The following is a 20,654-nucleotide window of genomic DNA, read 5'->3' as shown; positions in this document are numbered from 1 at the left end:
TCCTTCGCGCCTTGCCTTTTTCTTCTCCCATCTAGAAAACATGTCTTTTCCTGTGAAGAAATACTGGCTTGAGTAATAGTATATGAAGTTAACAATGCTCTTTATTCTGCTGCTCCACAGGGTTTCCTGTACAGATGAATGACTCAGATCACTCGCTATTTCAGCATTCATTTCAAGGATGCATGCAGTTTATTCACGTGGATGATCAGCTGGTGGATTTGCACGCAGTGGAGCAAGGCCAGCTGGGAAGCTTTGCCAATGTCACCATTGACATGTGTGCCATTATTGACAGGTAAGTTGTGGAGACATCACTGATACTCTGATACACTGATCCATGTCCTACGTATTCTGAAAATATATAGTGATATAGAAAAGGTGGTTCTGACACTGCCAGTGATCACGTCAAGGCAGTCCTGCCTTTTTAAGCAGTGGGAACCATGCTTAGATGATGGAGATGATGGCTTTAAGTTGTAGATTGTGCAGGGTGCTGTGGAAAGCCTATCTCCAATCTCCCCACTCTCAGGCAGAGGAGGAGCTGAAAAGCTTTTGTAAGTCAAATTCAGCCCACGGGTCGATAATGTGGCTGCCTTGAATAGAGGGAACTCTCCCGAAAAGTCATACATTTTGTCTGTTTCTTAGATGACTGTTGAGGAGGTCTTTTTGCAACTAGAAGTTGTGTTTCCTGGCTTCGGTGCCTTCTGGCTTCACTTCTGAATTCCTCAGAGAACTAAAATAGGTCCACATGCTTGCACAACTGTGCATGTAATAAATGCTGAAACTTCATTAAAATAATGCTTAGTGCATTTTTTTTTCCAGACTGAGAAGAGTAATTCAGAATTATGGCAGGCTTTTGCTTTGAGCAACCTTTTCAACCTCTTACCTGTGTTAATTTATGTTGCTCCTGATGATTAGTTTCTTCTTTGTTGGCAAAAAAGAAAATATTAGGAAAGACAGGGAAAGAGCAAGTAGCCCAAGTCCTGAATGCAGGCAGCTTGGCTTATCATGAAAATTACCTCCATATTAAACCCATTGCAAGTCTGCTGGAAAGCTGAAAATGGCTTTTTAGAATTCTGCTTTGAAAGAAGCAAAGATTACAAGATCATAGAACGCTAGAATAATTCAGGTAACAAGCAACCGCTGGAGTTCATGTGGTCCAAGCCCTGCTCAACACAGGGCCAACTTCAAAGCTATGTCATGTGGTTCAGGGCCACATCCAGTCAACTTTTGAGTATCTCCAAGGATGGAGATTCTACAGGCTGAGTGACTCTGGATATCATCAGCAAAGATCTGCATAGTTATGGTAAAGAAATGCATGTGCTTTTAATTTCCTACTGTAAGTTAAGAGATTCTCAAAGAGATAAATGCTGCTGTGAGAAAACCAAAATATGACATGCTGCTTTGGTCTCACAAAATGCCTTCTCTTCCTAAAACGTAGACACCAGTTTGCACTAAACAAGTTGTGGTGGGTTGACCGTGGCCAGCAGCCAAACACTCGCCCTACCTTTTGCTCACTCCGCTATCCCAGGAGATGGGGAGAAAAATAAAAGGAAGGCGAAAAGACTCATGGATTAAGGTGGCAGTTCAATAAGAAAAGCAAAGCTGCACATGCAAGCAAAGCAAAAAGAGGAATTCATTCAGTACTTTGCATCAGCAGGCAGATGTCCAGCCGATTCCTGGGAAACAGGGCCTCAGCACGTGTAATGGCTATTTGGGAAGAGAAATTCCACAGCCCTAAACATCTCCCCTTCCTCCTCCATTTCCTGAGTTTTTATTGTTGAGCATGACATTGGATAGTATGGGATATTCCTATTGTCAGTTTGGGTCAGCTGTCCGAGCTGTGTCCCCTCCTAATCTCTTGCTCACCCCCATCCTCCTGGCGTTCATGGGGGAGGATGTGGAGAGTAAGCCTTGATGCTGTGCAAGCCCTGTTCAGCAGCAGCCAGAACAGTGGTGTGTTACCAACACTGGTTTAGCCACGCTGCGAAGCACAGCACCACATGGGCTGCTATGAAGACGGTTAACTTAGTGACTTCATCCCAGCCAGACCCAGTATACCATTTTAGCAATGTCAGTGTTAAGGAGCATGCTTTGTGGCGTACCAGCGAGTTGTTCTGGCATGTCAGGCCACTTCAGATTGCTGCATCTCATGGACCCATGGAGTGAAAAGAGGAAGTGAAGAGCTGCTGTCATAGGGAAGAAGTTTGTTCTGTCTTCTCACATACAACTGGAATTAGAAAGGCCTCTTGTGGTTAGTATTTTGTAGTTTGAATTGCTTAGTTTTATTTTGAATATTTGTTTTTGGAAATGTAAACTGACTTGGAAGAAAGGATGTGAGGGTACATCTAATTAAGTCTCTGCTTTTTCCCCAGTGGGTAAATCTGAGCTTCTGTGACAGTTTGTATTGATCCCACTTATGCCAGCGTCTATTAGAAATAATTCCATCATCATAGTGAAGTTAATCAGAATTAGGCTTTTTCAATGTATTACAATGTAATTACAATTAATTAGAATCAGAGCTTTACAATGCGTTTTTGAAAAATAAGACTTAAAGCCTCCTATATGTCAAGCAGCTTACTTTCCAAGTGAACTTCATACAGAAGTCACTATTTATAAGGTATTTCTTTTTATAACATATAATAATAGATATTCAAATATTTCATATACTATAATATAATGCCATATGCCATACATGATATTATATGAAATACCTTTTACTATATTAAAATATTATTATGCCTTATATATTTTACATGTAATATATATTGGATTTATTTTATATATTTTATAACATTTGTATTTAAAATATATTTTAATATAAATAACAGTGTTCTATATATATTTATGTATGTATGTTTTCTTTAGATAAGAAAATATATTCTCACTCTTTTTCTGTCTTCTGCCACCTTGGACCCTGATATCATCCTCATTATATAAACTAAAATATATGTCTTACATTTATGCTTTCTAAGCACTGGAAGATTGTATTGCAAGCAGAGTAACAATTGTATAATCATAGGAAATTAGTGTAGTATCCAAAGAATTTTCTTAGGGTTGGTTTTGTTTTTTTTAAGGATTGAGATGTAATCTAGTTTGTTGTTTTCCCATGACCAAGTTTATTTCTTTGTAGTTTGCACTTTAAAACGAACCCTTCGACTAAGAAGTAGTAATGCCAAGCTTTAGATTTGACTGGATTTTCATGGCTGTCTTATTAACATCTGCAAATAAGAGTTTACAAGCACTTCTGTTATGATATGCCACTATATAACACTTTTATACGTGGCTTTCTTTTAGAGGATCTAAGTACCATGTGTGCTATATATTATCTTAATTTCATTTCCTTTGAAATGGGAAGATACTTGTGGCTGTGATACTGGGATCCTCCTGCTTTTTTTAACTTGTTTGGCTCTGAATCATAAAGGCTTCAGTCATCATCAACATGTAAATTGCTTTCGTAGCCGCACTTCAGTTGAAGACCCCCACTGGGCAAAAAGATAAGCTGTCACATTGAATTATTCTTACTGCAGACTTCAGCCATTTGGTTGGGGGGAAAAAACGTGAAGTTGTCATCGGTGGCATTTTTCATCGTTAGTCAGAGCGGATAGTAAGGAGGGGATGGTTTTCTCTATAAAGACATGACAGGAGGTACTGAGGGTGGCAAATTCTCCTGTGGCACCTGCCTGGAGGTAACTGCTTCCAAAGTCCCAGGTTCTGCCAAGCTAAACACCTGCCCCGTATGGAAAGGGATTCTGCATTCTAGTTCCAGTATTTTTTTAAGATGTCAGAAGAATAGTTATGTTAGAGTATTACATGTGTACTTAGGAGGTACAAGTGTTGAACCAGTGTCTTTTTATTTTTAGTCTTCCCCTCCTCACATGTGCACTTTGCTATTGCAAAGACTACAAGATGAGATCTTATCAAAGGGGGACACCAAAGCTAAGGAACATTGTCTTTTTACCGGTGGCCAAATAGTATAAATGCATATGATTTCATGCAGGTGTATATATAGTAATTGCAGGCAGTTAAAATGCTACGGAGAGAAAATAATCATCCCTGTTTCTGTATCTTAATTAACTTTAATTGTATCAGCAATGGAAGTCGCATTGTTGTTACAGTGATCAACATGCTGTACTGCTTGTGACAGCACAGGTCCCTATACACCTCCTTTACTTATCATTAACAAACTAACTTGTTGTTACAGTCCAGATGGTACCGTTGTACTTTAGGATTTTAGCACAGGACATTGAACAGGAGTTATTACTCACAACTAATTTGTCCCAGCAGTCTCAGAGAATTCTAAAGCTTTCCTGACTTCGTTGTGGCTAGAATTATGGATTTTAATCACGAAATCACAGTGAGGAGATACTAAATTCATTTTAAAGTATAGTGTCCAATCTGTTGTTGTAGATTATGCAGAACATATGCCAATTTTAATGAAAATCTCTGTGTACCGTAAGAGGTGAAATGACAGAAATGGGGAAAAAATGCAGCACCAAGAATTTTCATGTAGCTGCTTCTAGCGTTTTATGAATGTGTAAACTGTGTGATTCCCTCTGTAACACAATGAGATGAATTAGATGCCAATTTTCAATAATAATTTCACGTTAAAGAATTAATGTAAGTAATCAGATACGTGCGGCAGAACATTTCTGGGTGATAATTGCTCACCTGCTGTGGTGATACACTGTATGACAGAGTGCCAGCATTTGGCTTTAATCCCATACAGCCACGTTCTCTAGACTATGTGATTGCCAATCAAAATTTGAAATAATTCATTTAAATAACAAAACACAGCAAGCATATTGGTGCATGAAAATGTCCACAATGTAACTGACAGCAAGACAAAATTTCTTTGGAATTAAAAACCATCATTGCAAATAGTCTTAGAATTCTTCACTTCTGGCTCTTTACATGGACTTCAGGCTTCTGGCCTTCCTCTCTGTTCTCCCTCTCCCTCTGCCAGTTCAGTGCTGAGGAATAAGACAGACATCATCCCGTAGTACTCTGAATAAGAAGCAGATGATATACCAATGTCCAGACTGGAAGCAAAACGTGCTTTACAGTTGGGTTGTTCCCAAGACAAATTCACAAAAAGGAAGTAAAATAGGACTGGGGAAGAGCTGAACCCATACCATGACTTCAGCCTGCAGATGTTCCCAGCCATATGGATGGAAGCCACTTCCTACATGTACCTTCTCCCTCTCCTCTCCCTCTCCCCACTTCTCTTTGGAACCATACAAACTTCTGATGTGGAAATGGAGATGAAAGCTGCCTTTCAACAAGAGAGATGCAAGTGCATTTACTTCATAATCCATCTCAGTCCAGAAAGGTGACTTTGTAGGCGTAGGGTATTGCTCAGATGACAGTGACAGTGCTTTTAATACTGTGGCACTTGTCTCCTATGTACCAGAGTGTGACAACTGCCATATTACTTTATACAGATTGGTAGACAGCTGGAAGGTTACAAACTCTACAGAGCTGACCACAAAATAGAAATGGTTTAATTACCTTTCTCTTCATAGTATATCTTAGTTTTCTGCAAGATTGTTTTTTCACTACGAAAAAAATCCCCATTCTGTCACACTAAAAGAAAAAGGGGGAAACACTGCAAAAATAGGGAAAAAGGAGGCATGAGAAACACCAACAAATTGAATGAATTGGGTGTTCCCATGTGTTCACAAACTTTTTCCCTTGCATGCAGCTGGAAAAATTTGGATAACTTGTAAAACCTAATAGAGAGTGAGTCCAATGACAATTAAAATACATGTTCTTTTGAAGATAAGATACTGATATAGTAATAGGTGCTTGACTGGAGATGTCTATGCAGCACTTTGGTATCCTCAAGAAATTGGCTGGACCTTCCAGCTGTCATTAGTTAGAAGGGAGCTCCCCAAGACACCAACCAAGCGCAGATTTTTTAAATAATTTTTTGAGTCCGCAGGCTGGTCAGGTGAATTCTTATAAGCTGCTTTTATCACTTCAAATCAACCTTACTTAGGGATTTCATGTGTTTTGGTGAAGATAATAGCATGGACTTTATCATAAACTTTCCTCAGAAAAGTATTTTTCACCTGATTCTTTATCTAAGATCAACCTACTCCTTTCTGATTTTGCAAGGTGGACGTAATCTTATGGCAGCTGGAGCTGTGCCATGTCCTTGAGTTCTACAGTAAAGGAAAATCAAGTTCCCTTCTTGTAACAGTAGTTTTTAAAATACAAAAATGCCCATTCTAGGTCATTCTAAAACAATTTACTGCAAGCTGCACATGGAAATAATATTTGACATCCATTATGATTCAAATAATCATAATTCTTTGCAAACAACTAATTAATCAAGTAAAGTCTGAAATGGGCAAAGAAGAGGAAGGGCACAGTTTCTGTTGTAAGTAGGGTCATTTTACAGAATGCTTATTGCAATAATTGTGTTAGTAAAGCAAGGAAATACCTTGAGGAGGAAAAAAACAACAGTTTTTTCAGAGGTTTAGGATTCATCACCATTGCACTCTGTCTTAAGATAGGTGAGTGGAATACGTTAAAGTATTACTTGCTTAAATGCTAAAAAGTGTTAATTTACAGAATTTGGAACAGAAGTATGTGCAGGGAACCAACATGTGAAGTGGATGTAAGTGTTCTTCCATGGAAGGGGTGGTGGAAATTATATATTTACTTTCTTTTCTGTAGTTTTAAGCAATGACTATAATCACCTTAGAGTCTGGATGATGGAGCTTAAAAACTCCAGAAAAAGAAAATGGTGCTGATTAGATCATGGACGCTCCACAAAAAAAAAAAAAAAAAGCAGCACCAAGGGATGGAGTAGGACTGCATGGACAGAAGATGGAAAACATGTGAGGTTCCCTGTGTGGAACAGTATGACTAATGACCCAGACTGTTAAATAACTCAATAGTATAATCAGTAGCTGTTTAAGCAAGTTAGAACAGTTTGAAATGCAGATGGTTTGAATACTATTTTATGCTTATGCCTTTGCCATGTTTTTTTTTTTCCTTTATTCGCTTTAACTTCTATTACACAGGTTACAATAGTCAATAGCGTTCTTATGAGACTCTTCCAAGTAACTGTATGGGTTATATACCATCTTGTAGCTGGATGCTTAAACATTTTGAAATCTCCAAAATCCTCAGTTGTTCTTTGTCTTGTATTTAATACTAGACAAACTCTGCAGAGAGAGGAAAAAAAAATCTTCTTTCATTTTGACTTCAATAAATATTAATTCATCTTTCTATTAAGAAAAATGTATGCTACTGAAATAATTTTCTAGAGCAAGTGGATTATTTGTTCATGATAAATAGGTTTTCTTTCTAAAACAAAAGCTAAGACAGTAAACATTTAGGTATATTTCATAGGAGAAGTAGTAGCTAAAGCAACCTGACAGCAATTAGGGGTGGTCTCAGGGCTGCAGGGTTGGTTTCTGCCATGGCCTGAGAGACGAGTAACAGCACTGGGTTTGTCCTTGGGAGCCGAGTGGCAGAGGAGGTGCCAGGGACGCCCAGCTGCTCTGCCCAGTGCAAGGCCACCAAGGGCAGGGACAGCCCCCTGGGCCTCCTGGGCACAGGGACTGCCTCGGGGCCAGCACCCCAAAGGCCTTCCATCCCAAGGATGCTGGGCGGAGGGTGGGGCTGCGCAGGGGGGGCCCCGTCACCCCCATGTCACAGGGCCACCACCCGGCAACACAGCAGTCACAATGCCCCGGGGCAGGATAAAAGGCAGCATCGTCCCCTGTCCCGCTGCCATAGCTGGCCAGGGCGCAGCCCGAAGACGTCCCAGAGGAGGTCCTTGAGGAGCCAGTGGAATTACTTGGTGAGGGCTGAGGGAGGAAGACCAGAGGAGGCTCGACGAGACTGCTGGAGATGAGAAGGACCACCAATCCCTGGAGGTTCCCGAGGCTGTCAGGCCTTTTCAGCTGGCTAGCAGCAGTGAGAGCAAGGGAATGCCTTCTTGAGGAGCACTGCAGAGCTCGCCGTCCTCATCCCCAGGGGAGCCAGGGGCAGCAGCCGTAAGGAATGGGATGCAGAAATGTTGCCAGGGGTCCTGGTGCTTTGGAGCAGCCACCGGTGCCCTGCCAGGCGTGGGAAGGATCCTTGCCCTCAAGGTCGATCAGGCCGGGGGCCTTTGGGCACTCTGGGAAGCCCCTGAGGTGGCAGCAGGTGGAGGGAGAAGAGGGCTTGGGCATCTGCTGGGAGGCGTGACCAGGCTGTGGGAGGAGGAGGCAGGTCTTGCTCACATGCTCAGGGAATAGCCGATCGCCAGCGCTGGGGTCAGGAAGGAATTTTCCCCCGGGGCACATTGGCACTGCTCCCCGGGGGTTTTTTGCCTTCCTCTGCAGCATTGAGCATGACCACTTGTCAGGGCTCCTCTCGTCCCTTTTGGCTGGGTTCCTGCCTGCTGCTCATGCACCACGAAGATGGCCTCTCGTGCCCTGCAGCTGGGGGGAGGAAGGCTTTTTTTTCCCCCCACGGTGGGCTAGCAAGTGTCCCCGGGGGTTTTTTGCCTTCCTCTGCAGCACTGAGCACAGGCACTTGCCAGGGCTGCTTTGGGCCATTTTGGCCAGGTGCCTGCTGCTCCTGCTCCACGAAGGTGGCCCTCGTGCCCCGCATCCGGGGGGAGGAAGCTTTCCAGACTCCCAGGGCGGGCCCAGGGTGGCCCCCGGGGGTTGCTTCTTGTCCTCTGTAGCACTGAGCACAGCCCCTTGTCAGGGCTCCTCTGGGCCCCTTCCGCTCGCTACTTGCCTGCTGCTCTTGCACCTCCGAGGCGCCGCTCGTGCCCTGCCTCTCCCTGGCTCTTTTGCCCATTGCAAGTTGGGAACAGGAGCGAGCTCTGCTCTTCCTTTGGCTCCATTTCCCCAGGGGTTCTTGCTTGTGCCAAACAGCGGGGGCTTGGAAGGGCTCCAGGCTCGCTGCACCATCCGGAGCTGCCACTTTGCAGCTCTCCCTGCCTGCAACCCAAGCACAGGGCAGGCACGAGAGCGCTTTTCATGCATCACTGGCCAAGAAGCACAGCGGAGCAAGTTTTGGAAGGCAAAAAGTGGGCTCGTCATTGACAGGTGTCCTGCTTTGGAAAATACCCAACAGCACCACACAGCTCTTCTTTCTCTTCTTTCGTGGGTGGTTGGTTGTGATCCTCATTCTTCAATTTTTCCTTCTTCAGGAAGCAGGGACTGCTTGGCCTGTGTTCCTGCTGCTGCTTTCTGCAGCTCTGTGCCTTGCCTTTGCCAGGCTGCAAGGGAGGTTTTTTCAAGCTCAACTGAAGAATGCATCAGCCTGCTCCTGGCTGCACATGCGCATTGTGTTAATGCTTGTGAGCATCGGCTCTGAAACGGATTCAGAAAAGTAAGATAAAACAACATAAAACAAAACCAAAACAAAAACCCCCAAAACCGTAAAATAACATAAAATAACATTACTTAAAAAAAAAAAATAAATAAAATCCTGTTTCCACTTGTAACCTTTGTGATCTGTGTTCTTGAAAGTGTTTTTGGAGTTGAAAACCTCCTGGCATTTCAGGCAAACAGTGGTCTCCTTGTTAATTGACTCATCATGAGTGCAGGGAATAGAAGAGAACAGAAGAGTTCCGTTGCACAGAACAGGGTTGAGTTGGAAGGGACCTACATCAATCCCCTGGTCCAACTGCCTGACCTCTTCAGGACTGACCATAATTTAAAACATGGCATTAAGGGCGTTGTCCAAATGCCTCTTAAACACTGACAGGCACGGGGCATCGACCACCTCTCCAGGAAGCCTCTTCCAGGGTTTGGCCACCCTCTCAGTAAAGAAATGTTTCCTCAGGTCAAGTCTGAACCTCCCGTGACGGACGTGGGTTTGAGCCATTGCCACACATCCTGGCACTGGGTACCAGGGAGAAGAGCTCAGCACCTCCCTCTCCACGTCCCCTCCTCAGGAAGCTGCAGAGGGCCATGAGGTCGTCCCTCAGCCTCCTTCTCTCCAAACTAGATAAGCCCAGAGTCCTCAGCCGCTCCTCATAGGACACACCTTCCAGTCCCTTCCTCAGCTTTACTGCTCTTCTCGGGACACATTCAAGTACCTTAACATCCTTTTGAAATGGTGGGGTCCGATTTACAGGATCGCATTCCCATACTGTAATCCCCTACAGTACAGGAATGCAATTAGTACAGCTGTAGTCAGTTATTTCAGGATGCACTCTTTCCTCATGCATTTGCCTTGTGGGGGGCCCTTTGCAAGGAGGACAGCACGGTCTTAAAATGCACTGGCTACCAGTTTCATTTCAAGTGTAACTCAGAGCATAGGTTTTATCTTCTAAATTCCATGTTATTTGAAATCTTTGCTCCTTAAAGACTCTCTTTTTCCTAACAGCCCTCTGGACAGGCGGCACTCATGGCAAGGGAATCCGCCTCTGCCTCCCTCTGCCTGCTGATGCATCAGATCCACGTTTGGACACATGCAAGGGCCTGTCTCGTCACACTGAGATTGCATCAAAATGTTGAGATTCTTTAATGGAATAAACATAGTGTGGCAGCTTTCTGCACTCATTGCACCACTTTTGTAAACTAATTACCAAGTGTGTGCTAGAAGATTGTTTTTCATAGTTTATTTTATTAATTTCAAAAAAAACAAACAATGAAGTTCCTTTGTGTCTGAATAACATCATCAGTGATTTCAGCAGTATCATCAAAAGCTAACAGTTCTTCGTAGCTGTCTCTAGGTAGTTATCCACAGCAGGAGACTGAATTATCGTGACCTGAAGAAGTGCATGATCGTACATTGCCATTCCATGCTCATCATAGGTGATCGTAATGCCTGAGCTGATGGTGGAGAGCATCCAGTTGATTCAGAGGTGTTTGAGATTGACTGCCAGTCAAACCCACTGACTCCTGCCCGAGTCACCCTTAGGTGTGGATGGGCAAACTTTACTTTTTAACCCTTGCAGCTTCAAATGTGATGACCTGCTTCAGTCGGCGTGGCTGTGAGTCAGTGGATTGCCCAGGTACCTGCTGGGAGGTCCACATTATACTTTTTTGTGTTCAGTACATGAGAGAGGAGAGGTTACTGTCACAGTGGCACAGACATACCTACATTTACTAATCTCGTAAGATTAGTAGGGCAAGGATTTGAAGAAAAGTTGATCAACAGTGGCAGGCTTTTAAAATCTTATTCAAATAACATTACAAGGTGTTTTGGCAGAACCTCTGCTTTTTTGCTGTCTGCTACCACATCGATGGTATAGGAACAGCTTAATCAAATGGAGTAATCTATAATTTATGAAAGTCATGACCAAAAGCTTTGTGTGGAAATTCATTTCTTGTTTTCTCTTAAATGCCTTAGTTTACTCAGGGGACTTGCTTGAATGTGCAGCTTGTATTACATTTGTGCTTAATTATTATTTTATTCTTATCCTCCTGTAGGGACGATGTGAGCACTGAGCAAACATCCACAAAGCTCTCTCTTGGACATGAAATTTATACTGTCACAAGACTAGATGCTAAATATTGACCTGATCCCATAATAACACTGTTGAAACAGTAACACTCTGGTTACTCAAGTTTTGAAGCCAAACTGCTTTGATGACTCTCTCAAGTTGCTCATCACTTAGTGCTTCTCATTAGTTCCTAACTGAAAAAGATAATATGTTATGCAGATTGCTTATTTTTATGCGATTAAGATATCCTTCTCCTGAATGAATGGTGCTGTTCTTCTTAATGAAGCTATCGCTATGTGATCATTCTCAAAAACAAACAAAAATAGATTGTCATCTCAACTTTAAGGTTTACTAGAATTTTAACCAATGCAAAAAATCATGATGTTGTTTCAGGAACTGTTCATGTTACTACTACTGCTTTTAGTCTTCAAATAAGACTAAAATTGCATCATCCTCTCACTTGCATTTATGTTTATTAAATATGGATCTCTCAGATATGAATATTATTCCTTCTACTCTTTTTTTTTCCTGTTAAAATGGATAATCACAATCCAAACAAGTAGACTGTCTCTGTATCCGTTTTTATTTGATTATATGCTACAATTAATAGGCATGCTAATACTTGATAGATATGACATAATGCTATAATAAGTAGTTATGACATGCTTTAAATATTTTTCAGAGACTAGAAGCAAAACAGTTGTAGACTTTTCTTTGCCTGCAGTACAACTATGATTATGACCAGTTTTAAGACTGCAGCTCTGAATTCGTAATCAGATATCAAGCTGTGAGTAAATTTAACGTGTTCATTAGAAATACATGCATCTAAAACTGGAGGACAGCCAATCCTGTTGGATTAGTAGAATTTCCACTGGATCTGTTATAAAGAGGTGTTGTTAAAACCATAGACTAACCATTTCATAATCTGGCAATAGCTATCTGTAGTAATAATTTTGACCAAATGCCTGTCTTCTTAGTAAAATATTGGGTCCATCTCTTGTTCATGTAGGCAAGCAATAAAATCTCCAGAATAAGTAGTTTGTCGTGCATAAAACAATGCTACAAATAAGGACTGTTAGCTGTTTGTGGATAGGGTTTGACTTTTAGCAGAAATTGGCTTGCTGCAGAGTTCCTGCTGGATTTACATTCTTTCTTTTTTTCAGGAATCATTATAATTCTAAAACTAGCATATTGAACTGTCTCATGCAGCATATTCATACTGGTGAGAGTCTAAAGAAATTGAGTTGTAAGTCTAATAGACTAGAAGTAGTTTTGTAATAGTTATAGGTTTCTCTTTAAAGCTTGGAAAAATAATAGTGATAACTAAGAAATCACTGGAAATCGATATTAATAATAATATTGCCTATATATGTGCTTTAGGCTTAATACTGTCTTTGTATCTTTCCAGCTGCCTTTTCGCAAAAAGAAGTGCTTATGTTGTTGTTTCTGAATTTCTGCTGGTAGGGAGTCTTTGCTAGTGATAAGACGCTTTCAAAAAATGACTGTCTATCCATTGCAGAAGGTATCATTCCATGTTCAGTCTCATATTTCTCCCAGATACTGATTTCACAGATCTTTCGCAGAACAATGACGTACTGCCTAATAATAAAACAACACGATCAAATCCATTTCTGCTACTAGGACATTGAACAGAACATTCATCTTACCTGTTTTATGCCTTTCTGTAGCCAGGAATATTAACATTTCTGAGGATCCCAATATTTCTGTTGTCTTTATCATAACATCTTCTTTTAAGGAAAATGCAGCTAGAGAAAGACTAAGGCCTAGATTCTTTACAGGATTACACGTGACAATGCTCACTAACCTTTGTGGCTCTGCCTGTGGCAATGGGATGCACAGTCACGAGGGAGGTACTTGAATTACAACCAATACAGGTTGGACGTGATGATCTCAGAGGTCCTTTCCAACCTCAATGATTCTATGATCCTGTGAATTCTGTGTAGCATAAGTAGGTAGACGTCAGCATTGAAGAGTGGGACTAACCACAGCCAAAATACTGGACAAGCTATTGAGAAGATTGTCAGCAGAAATTTATGTCCTAGAAATATCTCAGATGAGAACGTCTGTAGTAATGAGGGGAGAACTTAATATAGTCCCTGCTTCCAACAGTGCTTATGTATTTTGTCCAACAACAGTGAATAAATAACATTGTACTTCGGCACATGATATGATTAGTTGGTGGACCCAGAAGGATTTGACAGCAGTCTAAGTGAAGAGAGGCTCAGTTTTTCCATTGCTTTTTATGTAAACTTCAGGTGGTGAAGCAGACAGATGGTGTTTTTCTGTATAACTTTCACTGTAGGCACATAAATAGTTTTGGGGTCACATGGTGGTTGACCAAGATGACACATAAACTTTGAGGTTGAACAAGGATTCAAACTGCCTCTACAGTTCCAGATCAAACTTGTTTTCCAGTAAAGTCAACCTTCCTTTCTACATTATGTTGAATAGATTTAAAGCTATTGCACAAAAAGTTTACGATTATAATTATGCACTTAAGTATTTGTGAGTCTGCAGATTTCTGCCGTGCATCAAATTAAAGGCAGGTGGCAATTCCTGATGAGAAATTGTGTTAAAACCTAACCAGATTTCTTCTGAGAAATTGGAAAGAATAAAACTCCTTGGAGGAATATATGTCAGATGCTACTTGCTTAATCCTTGATGCCTTCCTGGAAGGATAGTTTAAATGAACTAGCTAATACAATCCTGTAGGTTTCAGTAAACAGGTCTTCATTCATTCCCTGTAAATGTCACCAATAGATTAGATTATGTTAGCTGTTCTTAAAGAGGAGGGTACAGAAAGGAAATGAATATTGAATAGAGATCTAGATTCGGAGAGATATGAATAGGGTTGGATTTCACCAGAAGGAGAATACTTAATCTGTGCAGTATATGTGTTCTTTTTTCCTGGTATAATATAAAAAAGATTAAGTAAACATAAGGAGGGGTCTTACCTGAGTCATCCCAAAAGAAGAGAATTAAAAATTATTTTTACAAGACCTGTAAACTTAGAGGAATGCTTAGTGGAACAATCGCTCATTTATAACTGTAGAATAAATGTATTTGATGTTCGGTGTTTCTAAGACTTTTTAGGCTGTGAAATGTATTTATCACAAAAAACGCCATAGCTATAATATTGGTTTTGCCCAGGAACAGTTTTTATATCAATCCTATACTTGAATGTTTGCAAGAAAATTTTCACTGGCACTTATTTCTTGCAATATCTGTTACATAAAACTCATAATTTTGATGAAGAAGATTAAGTTCTGTGGAAGCTACTCATAAAACAGCACAATAATAAAAAATGGTGAAAACATGCTTATTAGGATTATGGCTTGTGCTGTTGAAATAGATCTCTAAAATTAAGCCAGTTGGGATAACATTTTGAAGAACAGCAAAACTCCCATTATATTATTATGAGTGACTAAGTAATTCAGACATTTTTTAAAATGTTATCATAAATAAAGCTATATTAAATAATGTACATAGTGAGAGCTCTAAACAAGAGATTGATTTATTAGAAGATTCTCAGTGAAGCCAAAGCCAGTGTGATTGTTCAGCATCTCTGAAATTCCCCCCATGTGCTTATTTGTTTAAGTGAGGATCCAAGCGTGGTCTTCAGGCACACCTGTGGTGGGAACCAGTTTGGTGATCAGTTTTCAGACTGGAAGCAGAGGGACCAGCATGGCATGCAAGGCTCCTCAGCTCCTCCTTTCCCTCTCAGTTGATTGTGGTGGGAACAACAGGTTCCGGTTCTGTCTCAGAGTACTTAACGTATCCAGACAGAAATGTCTGCCTGATCAGGCTCTATGAATTGCCTATGTGGTTGTCCTTTGTTAGTTGCCTAATAAATTGTCCTCTCAGGAAAATGTAGAAGCCTTACAGAAGTATCTTACAGGCCAGCTTCTGCCCACAGGCTGTAAGTTGGACCCTGTCGAATGTAGGTACCGTGCACTACCTGGACACCCAATTTTGCCATATTTGGCATATCTATTCAAAAAATTGTATCAGTGTAAACTAGCCAAAGCAGAAGGAAAGCCAAGGAAACCTATGTCGATGGTTTGTTGTTAGGTTTACAGCAAGGGAGAGAGACAGACTATCATACTGACTGTCTACTTACTGATTCCTAGGAAAAGCGTACATACGATGCCTATGCATTTTACATTGCCGGCAATTTTGGTGTTTCTTTCAGCAGAAGAATCCATCGATTTATACATTCCTGTTTCGGAAACAATACTGGTGCATAAGAAAGTCAGTGTTCCAGTGCCAATTAAATAGAACATTTTTCAGCTGGGGTGAAGAAAAGAAGGGATTTCAAACCCATAGCATAAGTCAGTGCCTAGACATGAGAAACTGTGTGTTTGTAATTGTGCCTAGGATTTGAAAGCCTTTACAACTGCCTGCAAGGGCCCTTAGATCAAGAATTTAAACTGAACTGAGATGGTGTAACAAAAGGAGACATTTCTCTAAGGTATTACAGACTTCAGACCTATAGAGTCCTTTGAAAAAAACATCTGATTCTTATTTCTTGAAAAGATAATTGTTGCTCGTACGTTGTTGCATTATCCGTTGCCATGCATTCAGCTGATAACATCTCTATTTTTCTGTCGTTGTGATACGTTTCATTGTTAAGACAGACTTGTTAGAGGGCAGCAGTTAAGTTGACTTCAACTTTTTATTTCAGCACCTAATAGTTGCTCTGTCAATCAGAATTGATTAAATCTGGGGGAAAGAACACAACAGTTTTCATTGGTCCTTCTTATCATTTTTCATGTCACAACATTGCAATTGTTGTGATTAATCTGTATGACACTGTATGGATTTCATATAATCAATGTTAGGAGCTGTTGTAGATCATTGTTCAAAGATTGATTCAAACAAGTTTGTAGAAGGATTTATTCAGTTGATTTATATCAGTCCATCCTTATTCTCTTACAGATTTACATAGCAGAGATTTCTAAGGCAACATTGTGAAATGCTATTCAGAAATACTGACTTAACTGTGATTGATAAACTGTTGCTTACTATACTGTGATTGCAGGGCAAATGTTTTTGGGTTTTTTGAGCAGAACTGGTGCATTATATGAAATATTTATTTTGGTTTTCAAATTTTAAATCATTAAATAGCTTCCATTGCATTGTATGGGAAATTATCTAAAGGGAAGATTTACTTCCATGTTGAAATACTATGCAAAATTTTTCTTTGTTCATTTTTAGATAGTTAATGAACAGGCAAACAAGAGAATCAAATAAATAAATAAATAAATAAATGCCTAAATAAAGCGATTGACTCATATGTGATATGAGTCAAATAACATGAAACATGATAGATAATTTTAAGGAAAGACCTTCAGCACTAGAGAATAAAATAAATAAATAAAAGCCTAAATAAAGTGATTGACTCATATGTGTTATGAGTCAAATAACATGAAACATGATAGATAATTTTAAGGAAAGACCTTCAGTGCTGTCTAGCTCTCAGTACTAGATAGCACTGTATATTCTCATTTCACCCAGCCTCACAGTTTTTAAGGGCTTCTAATTTTTCACTTAAAATGTTTACTTCCTGTGTAGGGATGTTACTGACCTATCCTCCTGGATTTCTATTAAATACTGAATACCTTTCAGATCAAATTCCTAAAGCTTATGAGGTTGAAAAGTTGGCTAGACATTTTACAGCTGATAGTGCTAGTCAATTTGTACACATGCACAGGACAGTCTTTGATAGACCCTATCTATTAACTTCCTTTTCTGCAAATCAAAGCTGGAAATTCAGTGTCAGTTTTAGTGAAGTTAGCTATTATTTTCACCTGTCTTTTCACTTTTCTACTAAAGGAACAATACCAAGCTACAGAGAATTCTGGGGGAAAGAAGAAATCCAACTCCTAAAATGTTTCTTTCCACTTCAACATGAAAGGCAATATCTGCTCTTTTTCTCTTTTATATCTGGAGTGATTTATCTGCCCTTTCAATACCACATTTTCTGCAGTTTTTACAGTACTATACACCTTAGTTCTGCCTGAGTGTTCCTTTGCAGTTGCTCACTAAACTCCAGCAACAGACTAACTCAGTGCTATTACACAAGCTGACGTTCTCAAAACCATTAACTCAATAAACAAAATTACTTCTTGCTCAGACTCAGATCCAACACTGTTCATTGTAGAATTTACTGATGTTTCTTTCTCTTTCACCCTCCCTGAAGGTCTAGTTACCTTTTTAAATTATATTTTGTACTAATGCTATGAGATCTTTTCTGCATGGTATTATGTCCCTTGTATTAAATTTACTCATCTGAAGCATTGCTCAAGGGACCATCAGGTACCATTTCTGATCTTTTATTAATATCTGGTTGTTTGATTCAGGACCTCCGAGAACAGTAACAAGTCTTCAAGCATACTGACTTTCTGCTGGTGGCTTCTTGTTTTCACTCAAGATCAGTCATAATATCAAAAGCTAACTACTTCAATGTTTGGTCAAATAACCCCCTCTGACACATTTGTTTTGTGTGTTTAGTATTGACAGCATTTATTTGGACTAGCCATCCTAATTTTTCATACTTAGTATTACATTGGTGGTTGTCAGCATGTTCCAAGCGATTAATGCTTCACTGGCCATATGACAATTACTCAGAAAATGACAGAAAAGAAATGATGACCTTTTCTCTTTGACTGTAACTCACTCTCCTTCATCTACTTACATAGTAGCAACCTCGTCTATCTTATTTATACAGTCTTACTTCAGCTGTTCTGAAAGCCTTCATTTTATTGTTCTTACCTCCTAGAAATGCCTTTATATCTGTCTTATTGACTCTATCCTCTTTTCAAATTTTATAGAATATATTCTTCTCCATTTCTCATGACAATGTTTTTCTCTCTCTGCCATTGTTTGTTATTTGACTGTGTAACTATTATTTATCTCAGTGGTACATTTCATAATGCAGTTTGTATGAAATGTGCTCTGCAAAGTATAGTCGCATTGTATCATCTCATAAAAGTACACAGTAGTTGTCTTTGAACAGTATAATTATGTTTTGAAAGAAGTAAAGTTCTTGATTTTATATAAGTGTATGATGCTACTGTTGTTTGATGCTAGAAATACATTTGAACACACAGAATTTTGTCCTTGAAAAATATGCTTTCTCCTTTTTTAATACTACCAGTCACCTTCATGTATTATTTAAACCTAACATGTACACCTATGGGCTCATTTGTTTTATTCTACCAAAGTACAAGCAGTAAAGGAAAATACAGTTACTAATCACTGTAATGTGAAATACTTTTTAAAAAGTCCGTGTCTCTGTTGAAATAAGTAATTTATTACCCTAAAATATGAGAGAAAGAAAGGAAAAGAAAGAAAGAAAGAGTTAGTAGTGAAGGAGTTGAGGAATGTGTAGAACTTTAAAAAGTCAAGGGGTGGCAGGCATAAAAAGCAGAATTGGAACCAGTACACAATGCTTGCCAAATGGTTTGAGAGGCTTGAACAGTGCTTTATCTTGTCTAGGCAGTACTGCTTTTTGTATTATGGAGTTTACTGTTTTTGCTGTAGAAAGTGACTGGATTGTAGCTATAGAAATCTCAGCTCAGGATGAACAGTAAATTGACTTTGAAAATAGGAAACTAGATTTTTAAACTGAACAGACATATAAGCCACATAGCTGTTTAAATGGTTTAAGCACAGGCTAAATCCTTGGGGCAGAGGGTAGAGCGTTGTACATGGCAAAGAAAAAGGGCTTTCTGCATCAGTGAATCCTATATGATCAATAACTATGTTTCTTTAATTGAGGACAAAAAAAAGAAACACAAAGCCAAATCTTGTTCCTGGCCCTCTACTCCACTCTTAAGCCATAAAACAGGGGACAAGTTGCATTATATAAAACACATTGTAATTTGGTGCATGTCTAAAATAGCCTACTCTGTACGTCCATGTTGTTCCTGTTATAGTTTTAATTGGACAGAGCACATGGAAAAATTGTGAGGTCTGTATCAAAGAAGAAAGCCCTTAGGAGCTCTGCTGCTGATACTTGATGATAAGAAATCTGTCGTTTTCTGGAAAGACCCTATAGATCAGCTTCTCTATTCTCTCCCTTGAGAGTAAATGATTGTTGACAGGGGCTACAGATTGTTTTCTCTGTGGTGTTGAATGTGCTCCTAACTGCTAGTTTGATTATATGAACAGTGATCATAAAGTATTCATTATCAATTTTCAGCTCCTGTAGGAATGAACTCTAAATACTTTTATTCTATGGTAAATAAATTGTAGACAAATGGTAGACTGGGGTCTAAGGTTTTAGAAGGAAAGGCCTTTAAACAGAGGGCAGGTGGAAAAGCCAGAAACACTATGAAATGAACTTTTTAAAAGGATATCATGTTTTTGCCTCCAGAATGATTGGCAGGAATGAAAATAAGAGAATAGCGATCTGTCATAACTTTTACATGATATATATTTGTCATGATTCTTGCAATGACATTCAACAAATGCTGAATAAAAAGACATGTTAATGGAAATACAGAAAGCGTTACATCTAGGCTACACATCTATTTTTTTAAGGTCCCACCTACTCTATCACATTATAAAATTGGAGCTGAAATATAAATGTCAACTTGAGGTGGCTTATGTTCATTTTCATAGTTTACTTCTAGCTTGGTGTTCAGAAGACACAAAATATTTTGACAGATACTGATTACACAATCCACTTAGAATCATAGAATTGTTCAGGTTGGAAAGGACCTTTAAGATCATCGAGTCCAACTGTTAACCTAGCACTGCCAAGTCCACCACTAAACCATGTCCCTAAGCACCACATCTGCCCATCTTCTAAATACCTCCAGGGATGGGGACTCAGCCACTTTCCTGGGCAGCCTGTTCCAGTGCCTGACTGATTTTCATTCACTTCACCTATGATACCTTCTGTTTTTCTTTTCTTTTCTATCTTTTAAAGACAATCTTCACGTAATTATTTCAAGACATAGAAAGCTTTCTATATCTTCATATAATTGTTCCCTAGTGGTTAATTTTCTTCACAGTTAAAACTACGTATCTTATTTTAAACCTGAATTTGTCTAGCTTCAACTTGGAGCTTTCAGATCTCATTACCACTTTCGTACCTAAAGCGGAAAGACGTCCTCCTCAAAAATTTCTTCATCATGCACTCCAGAAACTTCTGTGAATAAACTCAGTAAGTGGAAGTTCTGTAGACTGTGGCAACCAGGTGTGGTTTCCCAAACTC

General features: G+C 39.7%; 1 protein-coding gene across 2 annotated transcripts in view; it reads left to right on the top strand.

Annotated features, from left to right (window-relative positions):
- CNTNAP2 (contactin associated protein 2) overlaps positions 1 to 20,654 on the top strand; it is a 1,210,705-nt gene that overhangs the window by 743,381 nt on the left and 446,670 nt on the right. For both annotated transcript variants that reach the window (XM_087766336.1, XM_087766327.1), the window contains exon 10: positions 121 to 292. In XM_087766336.1, coding sequence (XP_087622462.1) covers positions 121 to 292 — 172 coding nt within the window. The remainder of the gene's footprint in view (positions 1 to 120; positions 293 to 20,654) is intronic.

Source organism: Nipponia nippon, unplaced genomic scaffold (assembly GCF_047370975.1).
Source record: "Nipponia nippon isolate SJK-2023a ecotype South Korea unplaced genomic scaffold, ASM4737097v1 scaffold_1, whole genome shotgun sequence".
Classification (NCBI taxonomy): Eukaryota; Metazoa; Chordata; class Aves; order Pelecaniformes; family Threskiornithidae; genus Nipponia; species Nipponia nippon.
The sequence above is the reverse complement of the archived record's forward strand: the minus strand, read 5'-3'. Positions and strand labels throughout refer to the sequence as shown.